Raw genomic sequence first — 11,363 nt, forward strand, 5'->3', positions numbered from 1 at the left:
CCATAGAACCTTCATCTGGTGATGGATGGAGATAGAGACAGAGACCCACACTGGAGCACTGGACTGAGCTCCCAAGGTCCCAATGGCAAAACATTCTTACCACTGCATTGTGTCTCCTGCCCCCTCAGTCACTTGTTAATGTATTCCGTTTCATTGTGTGGATGTGCTACAATGTATGTAACTTACTCAGACATGTTAGCTTACTGGATTTCATGAAGACTGTTTGAGTACACATACTTGTAATTATTTTGAGGATTTAAATGCTTGTAAGAAGAATTACTGACAACTCCTTTAGAGATCATGAAATGTTAAATACAGTGAGATATTTTTATTCTAATTGGCGAGTTTAGTTCTTGGCTCCTTCTCCCCCTTGTTGTTGAAGCCAGCGTTTGAAAACTGACGGGTGCTCTGCTTGTCTAGGGACTTCACCAGTCCATTTTTACACACCCTTAGATTATAATTTTGTGAAAGCACTACTCCCAATTATGTCATTTATTTCTTGACTTGCTTTCTTGATTATTTATTGGTTTCTTTTGATGCATTGTCTCTCTACAGAGCCCTAGCTGTCCTAGAACTCAGTATGTAAATCAGAGTGGCCTCAAATTTATTGAGAGCTACCGACCCCTGCCTCCTGAGTTTTGGGATCAAAGGCATGTGGTATCGTGCCCAGCAATCCTGTCATTTATAAGCTGAGATGTGATAATTTCTCTTTAAAGCAATCGGAGTTGGTTTCTTTCTAATTAGTATCTGTGTGCCTTCAATAGGTTGTTAAAATCACACACTGTCCCACATTACTGACCAGAGATGGAGATCGTATTAGAAGTAATGGAAAGTTTGGGGGCCTTCAGAATAAAGCTCCTCCAATGGACAAACTTCGGGGAATGGTCTTCGGAGCTCCAGTACCAAAACAGTGTATGGTCTTGGGGAAAGAAATCGGTAGGTTAAACATGGGGTGAGTTTTTGTTTAGTTTATTTGCATTGTTTTAAGACAGAGTCTTGTGTATCTCAAGCTGGCCAGGAATTCACCATATAATTTAGTATGACCTTGAGTTTATTGACCTCCTGTCTTTATCACAGCACAACTAGTATCTGGTGCTGGGGACTGACCTGAGGACCTCGCGCATGCTAGGAAAGACATCTGCCAGCCAGGCCACAGCCCCAGCTCCAGAAGATAGCTTAGTTTTTCCTTTTTCCTTCTCTTTCATTTTTTTCTTCAGATGACAGAAGTATCTCTTGAGGATTTCCTATTATTTATCTTTCTATTTTGTTTTGCTTTTCTTTTTAGTGCTGGGGGGTTCAAACCTGGGTTCTTACGTTTGTTAAATAAGCATTTTATCACCGAACTACATCTGAATGAGTATCTAAATGCAATTTCTGATTTGACTTAACATTCTCTTTAAGGGTTTATGTTTTCAGAATCTAATGTGACAAATGAACCAGTAACCAATATAAATAATGTAAAATACTTTTGTTCTTACAAAAATCTATTGTATATCAAGTAGTTGAAGTACTACTTCTTCCTTTGAAATACTACTTCTTTCTTTCTTTATTGAATTATTAAAAGAGAGAGGTGGTTCAGGGAGTAAATAGAGTACTTATCTGCCTCTTTTTTACTATGTAGTAAGGAATATTCTGCCTCGTTGAATCAACAGTTTGTCAGACAATCATTTGTTTTTGTCTCAGTTCATTCATATAGTTAAGAGCTTTGGAGCCAGCCATGGTGCTGTATACTTGCACTGACTACTTGGTAGACTGAGTCAGGAAAGCTCACTTGAGCCTATGAATTTGAGATTAGCTTGGTTTAAATAGCAAAACCCTATCCAAAAACATATTTTTCTCCTAATGTATATAATATGGACCCTTCACCACTTCTATTATCTCCCAGCCTCCTTCAGGTCAGCCCGTGTATCACCCGAATCTGCTCTGAAATGCATGTATACTCAACAGGTAGTCCCTGCATGCGATTACCTTATAGATTCCTGTTTTTAGTTTATGAAGTTGTACTGTGCTTGACTATCTATATTTACTACCCTCAGTAATTTTTTAATTTTAGCCTTTTTTATAGGTATCATAAAATTTGCGTCTCCTTTTGGGGTGGGGGTTCGAGACAGGGTGTAGCTTTGGAGCCTGTCCTGGAACTAGCTCTTGTAGACCAGGCTGGCCTCAAATGCACAGAGATCTGCTTGCCTTTGACTCCCGAGTGCTGAGATTAAAGGCATGTAACACTACCACCTGGCTAAAATTTGCCATCTTAACTTCATTGTACGATTTAGTATTAAATACTCTAACTTTGCTGTACAGAGTATCCCCCAAAGTACATTTTGCAGAACTGAAACTTAGTATCTTCCCATCCCTTTCTCCTTTCTGTATCATTCTACTTGGAATTCTCTATGAAATTGACTATTCTAGATAACCCATAAAGAGGAAGGTGTATGTTAACGTGAGGTCAGGGCTTATCCACTGTAGCAAGTGGTTGAGTTTCCCTTCCTGGTAACAAGGATTGATCCTCCACTGTATTATGTGCGTCATAGTTTGCTCTTTTGGTTAGTTGAGGCCATTTTTATTCTTTTGCCCTGGGTGGCTTGACCCTCACTGTGTAACCCAGGCTTGCCTAGAATTCACGGTAATTCTTCTACCTTAATCTCCTAAGTGTTGGGATCACAAGATGACACACTACCCCAGGCTACACTTTTGTTCTTGTAGTAATGTATAATACAGACATAAAAAAATACACATTTTACAAACATGGAGCTGGTAAATTTTAGCAAAAGAACACCATACTTAAAAGAATTAAAAATAAGGTTTGGAGATGTAGCTCAGTGGTAGAACACTTGGCTGGTGTTTTTAATCTGAAGTACCACACACAATTTAAAATGAATAGAATATTATCAGCTCTACAGAAAATTGCTCATTTTTCTCTTCAAGTCTCCATATGATATGACTTTGTTTACTTACCATAGCATAGGTTACTTTCATCTGTTCTTGTACTTTATATATAAATAGACTCTTAGAATGCACAGCTTATATCTGCTTTTATTCCTTCTGTGCTGTGTATGTCGATAGCTGTAGTTTATTTTCATTACAGAATAATATTTTATTATGTAATTAGACTGTTATTTATTCAGCTGATGAACTAGGATGGCTTCCAGCTTTGAGATAATTTGGCCTTGACAGTTTGAAAAGCACCACTAGTTGAAAAAACCATAGGAGGCCTTTAATCCCAGCACTCGGGAGGCAAAGCCAGGTGGATCTCTGTGAGTTCAAGGCCAGGGAGGCAGAGGCAGGTGGATCTCTGTGAGTTCGAGGCCAACCTGGTCTACAAGAGCTAGTTCCAGGACAGGCTCCAAAGCTACAGAGAAACCCTGTCTCGAAAAAAAAAAAGAAAAAAGAAAGAAAAGACCATAGGAAAAGGTTCATGCATCTGCTTATTATGTTAATGACTATAGACAAAACTATCAATAAAAATTACATTAAGATCCATCTCACTCCAGTTAGAAAAGGGAGTCATCAAAATAAATGACAAATGCTGATAAGGACATGAACAAAACAGGAATTCTTGTGTACCTCTGGCCACTATTGAAACCAATATGGAAGTTTATTTTAAATAAAAAACAACTAAAAATAGACTTAACATATGAACCAACACCCCTCCTGAAGATTATCCAAGACTTCATTAGCATATTTATAGACAGTTGCCTGCCTTTGCTGCACTTTTCACAATAGCCAAGTTATAGAGCCATCCGACAAAAGCAATGGGTACAGAAGAGTGAAGTCATGTCGTTTGCAAGAAAATAGATTCGGCTGGAGACAAGTAAATTAAGTCTGTCGTAGAAAATAACATTGTTTTCTCTCTTGTGAGTCGTAGATTTACATACAGCTGGGTAAGATCACATGGGTGTAGATAACAAAGTAGAAATGAGCTGGGCAGTGGTGGTGCACACCTTTAATCCCAGCACTTGGGAGTCAGAGACAGGCGGATCTGTCAGCAGACAGACTCCAACGCTACAGAGAACCCTGTCTCGGGGGGAGAGGGAAGAGTAGGAGTAGAAGAGTCTGAGGAACAGAAAGAAGTATAGCAGGGTATAGAGCAGGATATTTCCAGTAGATTATGTATTTGCATGAAAACAATTTTTTATAACCCAGGATGATACAATTAATTAAAATTTAAAATCTGCACTTTAAAAAAAATCAGTGAATACCCAACGAAGCTGATAATTAGAGAAAACAGAGACAGTGGATTAACCAAACAGCCTTACTAACCCAATTTGTACGACTGCATTTTACAATGATAGTATCAACAATAAAAAAGAATTACTTAAAAAAATAGATGCTATATTTAAAGAGTTCCTGGAAATTTCCTAATAGTAATTTATTATAATAGTAAGGCCATCTCTGTTGACCTTTGAGAAAAAATTTATTAAAGGCATGTTCTACTTATTTATAGATAGATATCTATATATAGGTAACATATATTGCAAGGATGTAAAAAGGTTTTAGCTGTATGTATATATTTATATGCATGCAGAACATATGGAAGGACAAATACCAATTTTTTTTCTTCTGATTTTTCAAGACACGGTGTCTCTGTAGCTTTGGAGCCTGTCCTGGAACTCAATCTGTAGACCAGGCTGGCCTTGAACTCACAGAGATCCACCTGCCTCTGCCTCCCAGTGCTGGGATTAAAGGCATGCCACAACCCCTGGCTACCAATCATATTTTTTTTAATATTTATTTATTATGTATACAATATTCTGTCTGTGTGTATGCGTGCAGGCCAGAAGAGGGCACCAGACCTCATTCCAGATGGTTGTGAGCCACCATGTGGTTGCCGGGAATTGAACTCAGGACCTTTAGAAGAGCAGGCAATGCTCTTAACCACTGAGCCATCTCTCCAGCCCCTACCAATCATATTTTTAAAGTCCTTAATTAGTACAGTTATTGTAACATGTGTCCTATTTTCTTATTCCCTGTGAATCCCACACCGTGTACCCGAATCCCACCCACCTCCCAGTTCATCCATATCTGCTTTCCTCTTTCAGTGTCACTTCTCCCACCCCCAAGAAAATAAAACAAAAAAATTAAATAAGCTTCTGACCTTCCCACCTGTCCATCACATCACTCATCTTAGTGGCATTGAGACTGTGGTGTGTCTAACAGCTTGACTTGAAAATGTTTATTAGGATGAGTGTTTGGTCTGGTTCAAGGCCTCTAGCTTCTGGTATACCAGCAGAATATACTGGGCCCTCACCAGATAACCTGCTGTTGCCCCAACTCATGGACATCTTACAGCTGTGGTTCTCCAGAACCAGTCCTTCCACGCCCACTCCAGCGAGTCACAGATACGGTAGATGTTGGAGTGGGCCAGCTCAGATCACCTGCCCTGGTGAGGGGTAGAGCCAGCTCTCCTGTGCCTAAGCCATCAGGCTCGTGTCCATGATGAGGGATGGGCCAGATTTCCCAGGGCCAGCAAAAGGCAGTGCCAGCTCAGCATGGCCTTCTGATTTCAACACACATGCTTCACATGGTCTCTGGTGGTAAAAGGGACACATATCAACACAGACCCCAGCAGGACCACGGATCCAGACATGGCCCTCGGCAGCCCAGGCCTGGATGTCACCATTTCTCCCCGCCTTCACCTCTGTAGTTCCAGCTCTCCACAGCACACGAACCACTGTGCTTCCCTCCCGTTTCTCCACCAGACATTTGCTCCCGTCATAGTGCCCGTCTGGGGCCTCGAGGTGTCAGGTGGGCCTTGGGTGTCTAACGCTCGCTCGGGCCAGAGGAAGGTAATTTTTATTTTATTTTAGGTTTTTCGAGACAGGGTTTCACTGTGTACCCCTTACTGTCCTGGAACTCACAGAGATACACCTGCCTCCCTCTGCCTCCTGAGTGCTGGGATTAAAGGCATATGCCACCAATGCCTGACGAAAATCACACTTTCACATACAAAAAAACCTTAAATCCTCATGAATGCTGGGATTAGTAATTGGTCATCAGATATGGCTCACACATAGTTTTAAAACCTCAGATAAGACCTTAGACATTGTGTGTACGAGTCTAAGCAATGGGAAAAGTGATTCTAGAACCATCTAAACTGTAGCCACTTAAAACTGGACAGGGTATAGAATATAATCTCTGCATTATTTAATATCTAGTAAATCATACAGATAGGCAATAATAGTCTCAAAGCTTAGTAAAAGGAGTTTTGTACAGAGTAAATGTTCTGAAAGCCACATGCTTTAGCAAGTGTGTAAATGGCGTGTTTGTTGAAACAGTGGCTCGGTTCACTTGCTCCCTCTTCTCTCTCTTCCTCTGGTGGACTGAGAACATGCATGAGGGCTTACTGTCTGTGCAGCAGCAGTTAATACTGTGTTTTATTACAGTCAGGGAGTAGTGATTTCAGACAGTACTATTGAGTGTTCTTTCTCTTTCATATCTTCTCTGACTGTCTGTGTTGAATAGTATTGAATGCTTTGTGTCAGCCTGCATGTAAAAATGTCCAAGCACTTTCATATAGAAAACTCTAAGTGTCTTGGGTTGTGATTCGGTGGGGTGGCATTTGTCTAATATGTTCAAGGTCCTGGGTTCTAGCCCCAGAACTACAAAAAAATGAAATAAAAAGAGTGGAGAGTGGTAATTGAAAATTCATTCCTGATCCAGAAATAAATTCAGTCAAAGAAAATTAAAATGTAACTATCAGGTGTTGTCTCTACTATACTTGTTTTTTTGTTTTTTTCATTGTCTGGTTCATGTCTTTAAAAGGCATTGCTCATGGGTTACTCAGTGATGCTGTTCTTTTTGCTAAAACATGGATTTGTTTTGTGACATTAGCTTTTTATTTAAATATCTGCTTCTTTGCAGATCTTATTCAGCAGTACCGCACTGCTGTGTGCAAGCTGAACACTGTGAACAAGGATTTGAGCAATCAGTTACAGTACCTTCACACTCCTGATATGAAAAAGAAGAAACAAGAACTTGATGAACAGGAAAAGAGTCTGAAACTAATAGAGCAAAAGCTCGGTATATGTTTACTTTCTGTTAACTTCATGTTTTTTTTTTTTTTTTTTTTTTTTGAGACAGGGTTTCTCTGTGGTTTTGGAGCCTGTCCTGGAACTCCCTTGGTAGACCAGGCTGGTCTCGAACTCACAGAGATCCGCCTGCCTCTGCCTCCCGAGTGCTGGGATTAAAGGCGTGCACCACCACCGCCCGGCTTAACTTCATGTTTGACAGTAGATGACGAGTCCACCGTGAAAAGAAAGACTGCAAATGATTCAGAACTTGACCTGATTTCTGAACCACCGCGCTCTCTAATAAATGCTTAAGACTATTCTCTCAGGAATAGTGTCTGAGTTAAGGTTTCTGTAGCTGTGGTAAACACATGAACAAAGGCAAATTGGGAAGGAAGGGGTTTATTTCAGCTCCCAGCTTACAACCAGTCATCCAGGGAAGCCGGGGAAAGAGAGGCCATGGAGAAACACTTCCGACCATCTTGCTTCCCATGGCTAGTTTAACTTACTTTCTTCTATAACATAGGACTGCTTAGGGGTGACACTACCCACAGTGGCCTGGGTTCTTCCACACCAAGACAGTGCCCTACAGACTTGCCTGCAGGCCAATCTGATGGAGGAATTCCCCAGTTGTAGGCCCCTAATCCCAGATGACTCTAGTTGATACTGGTTAGGAGATTCTTGGTATTGTTCGTTGCTTTTCATAAGTTACTGTATATGTTTGCTTTTCCTGTTCTCCTCCAGTTTGTTACCTTTTCTTCACAGGTATGACTCCTGCATGGAAGTGTAATGACTCATTTTGTCACTCTCCAAAAATTGAGTTGACAGAGTGTCCAATTCCTACAAAAAGAATGAGAAGAGAATCCACCAGACAAAATAGGTGAGCATCTTGTGACCCAATTACCATTGGTTAGTTTATCAAAACCCTGTGTTGTTGTACTTTCAAATCATTGTAGGTTTATTTCTAAATTTCCTGAGGTAAGATTTGTATTTTAAAAATAAAAGCAGGTTTGGGGTGATAACTCAGTAATAAAGGGCTTGCCTGGTGTGTGAGCTCCTCCCAGTTTTGATCAGTGTCGCTAGGGTACAACACATGATATTTCTGTATTATTAAGTCACAGAATCATTGTATTCTCTTAGGAAGTCTCATTTTCTTAGTGATGCTTTACTGTTTGGAAATGTTAGGTGTTTTTCTGTTATTGAAAGTCACTAGAGAATGAAGTTGCTTTTATGTTTGGAGTGAGTTTCCGTATACTGCACTCTATTATGGAATCACCAGTTTTTAAAATAGTAGTATGTGCAGCATGAATTCTAATTGGTCTTAATAAATAAAATAGGGAATCAGATATTAAGGGGTGAAAACTAAAGGATCAGAGAAGCAGTGTGGACAGCCACTAGGGAGACCTTTGACCTGTACGAGTGCGCAGACTGAAGGGCGATCCTGTCCTCAGACTTTCCTCTCAGACTGCACTGAGCTCTTGGCTCATCCTGCCTTACTTTCCTTTCTCCACCCAGCCATATCCCTCCCTGTCTCCACCTCCCTAGTGCTGGGTTTAAAGGCATGGGACTATCGAATACCGGATTAAAGGTGTGAGTGACCACTGCTTGGTCTCAAGTGACTTAACTCTACACGCTTATCTTCAGACAAGCTTTATTTGTTAAAACGGAAACAAATATCAGTCACTGTGTTTCCCCTTTATGTCTAAAATTTAAAAAGAAGTCTATAGCTAATATAAGAAAAACTATATTCAAGAAATATAATAACTATATACAATATATACAGGCAATAAGTATATCAACAATGTCTAGTCCATATGCATTCAACAAATTCAAAGAAAATACTCAATTATCTCTCCCATCTTGGTGAGTCCAAAGCATTGTACCTAATTCACTCTATCCTAATTTGCATTACGATCCAAAACTATCTTTCAACCTTACACACTTTATACTTCGTTTGTGAGTTTCTTTTCTGAGTCTGTAAACAAGGAAGACTATAACTTTCTAGTCTTCTACTCCCTCAGAGACCCAAGAGGGAAATAATATTAACTGAGTAAGCAGGAAGTATGAGCCAGCAACTTCCAAAAAATGTGAGAAATGACAAAAACAGCTGGCTGCGAAGATAGTCACCCAAGGTTCCTCTGCAACATTGGGGGCATCCATCTTTGGCCTACCAGCCTAGAATATTTAACAGACTTTTCTGTGAAGCAGGATTTTTGAAGGACTGTTCCGCCTTGGCAAGGCTTTGGAGTCACTCCTTTGTGCCCTGCTATGCGGTTTGTAAGCATACCATCAGCAATCAAGGCAAGGGCACTTTCTTGCCCAGTGGCTTATTTTGCCACAAAGAAATTAAACTCCATGTGGAGTTTATCCAGTGCCCATCATCCTCTCTAAAGTAGATCAGTGCTTCCAGGAGTAGACATGTCTCATTGTCATTTAAAAAAAAAAATGTTAGGGCTGGAGAGATGGCTCAGAGGTTAAGAGCATTGCCTGCTCTTCCAAAGGTCCTGAGTTCAATTCCCAGCAACCACATGGTGGCTCACAACCATCTGTAATGGGGTCTGGTGCCCTCTGCTGGCCTTCAGGGATACACAGAGACAGAATATTGTATACATAATTAATAAATAAATAAATATCTTTAAAAAAATGTTATTAAAACATCTTAGATGCCATACACTGTAGCTCTCTGAAGTGATAACATTTCTATCTAAAATATTTCTGTTTGACTTTGAAAGCATAGCTAATATGACTATAAGTTTATTTGTAATAGGTGACTATTAACCTGCACTTCCTTATTATCCTAAATAGTTGATAATAATAACTTTCAATGACTACTAGAAATTTGCATTGCATTGTTAAATGAACTGTATAGGTATAGTATCTTGAACAAGACTAGAAATGTATGTTCTAAAAATCTAATCTCAAATTTGTATACAATATACAAAATTTCAATCCAATGTAAAATATTTAAAACTAGTAGTTGCTTTTGAAAGTAGATTCAGTAATCTGCCTTTTTATCTTCTATCTATATCTTTCCTTTTTTCTTTTTCAAGTAGATTTAGTAATCTGCCCTTTTACCCTATCGTATCTGTAGCCTCCTTTTTTTATTCCAAATAAGAACCCTGAATCTTACCTCCTTTGTTTAGCTTTTTTTCCTGACCATTACCAATAACAATGACAAATATCCAGAACCCAATAAAAGACGAAAAGTCACCAACCTCACCTTTTGGGAATGTGGGTGTCATGTTCTTAAATTACTTCCTGCTGTCTGGGGGCAACAACATCTTTAGCACATCCTGAAAAGAAAAATTGGGGTTAATTGTCCAATCCTGGGAAAGGTAGCTATATCATTTATTATTCAGTCTCTGTGTATGGGAAGGTACAGGGTTTGTCTCACGTCCTGGCTAGAGTAGTCTGAAGGCTGGATCATCTCAGCTAGCCAATTCGAGGTTGTTCTGAGCAGTTTGTAGTCCAAAGCCGATCTTTCTTTCTATATATACACACATACACACATTTTTTATTGATATTTATTGAGCTCTACATTTTCCTCTGCTCCCCTCCCTGCCTCTCCTCTTCCCCCTTCAATCCTCCCCCAAGGTCCCCATGCTCCCAATTTACTCAGGAAATCTTGTCTTTTTATACTTTCTACTTCCCATGTAGATCTATGTAAGTCTCTCTTAGTGTCCTCATTGTTGTCTAAGTTCTCTGGGATTGTGGTTTGTAGGCTGGTTTTCTTTGCTTTATGTTTAAAAACCACCTATGAGTGATAATTGTCTTTTTGTGTCTGGGTTACCTCACTCAAAATAATGTTTTCTAGCTCCTTCCATTTTCCTACAAAATTCAAGATGTTGTTATTTTTTTCCTGCTGTGTAGTACTCCATTGTGTAAATGTACTACAGTTTTCTTATCCATTCTTTGGTCGAGGGGCATTTAGGTAGTTTCCAGGCTCTGGCTATGACAAACAAAGCTTCAATGAACATAGTTGAACATATGTCCTTGTGGCATGATTGAGCATCCTTTGGAAATATATACCCAAAGTGGTATTACTGGGTCTTGAGGAAGGTTTCCTAATTTTCTGAGAAATTGCTACACTGACATCAAAGGAGTTGTACCAGCTTGCATTCCCACCAGCAACGCAGAAGTGTTCCCTTTTCCCCACAACCTCTCCAGCATAAGTTGTCATCAGTGTTTTTGATTTTGGCTATTCTTACAGATGTAAGGTGGAATCTCAGAGTTGTTTTGATTTGCATTTCTCTGATGACTAAGGATGTTGAATATTTCCTTAAGTGTCTTTCAGCCATCTTAGATTCCTCTGTTGAGAGTTCTTTGTTTAGGTCTCTACTCTTTTTTTTTTTTTTT

At 39.6% G+C, this 11,363-nt stretch overlaps 1 protein-coding gene across 2 annotated transcripts in view; it reads left to right on the plus strand.

The window, feature by feature from the left end:
- Nucleotides 1-11,363, plus strand: part of Smchd1 (structural maintenance of chromosomes flexible hinge domain containing 1) — a 143,744-nt gene that overhangs the window by 123,936 nt on the left and 8,445 nt on the right. Inside the window, exons 45-47 of one of the 2 annotated variants that reach the window (XM_005367548.2) lie at nt 765-936; nt 6,862-7,020; nt 7,773-7,887. In XM_005367548.2, coding sequence (XP_005367605.1) covers nt 765-936; nt 6,862-7,020; nt 7,773-7,887 — 446 coding nt within the window. Of the gene's footprint in view, nt 1-764; nt 937-6,861; nt 7,021-7,772; nt 7,892-11,363 lie in introns of those variants that run through there. The other variant, XM_005367549.2, reaches the window with a different exon arrangement.

This window comes from Microtus ochrogaster, unplaced genomic scaffold (assembly GCF_000317375.1).
Source record: "Microtus ochrogaster isolate Prairie Vole_2 unplaced genomic scaffold, MicOch1.0 UNK20, whole genome shotgun sequence".
Classification (NCBI taxonomy): domain Eukaryota; kingdom Metazoa; phylum Chordata; class Mammalia; order Rodentia; family Cricetidae; genus Microtus; species Microtus ochrogaster.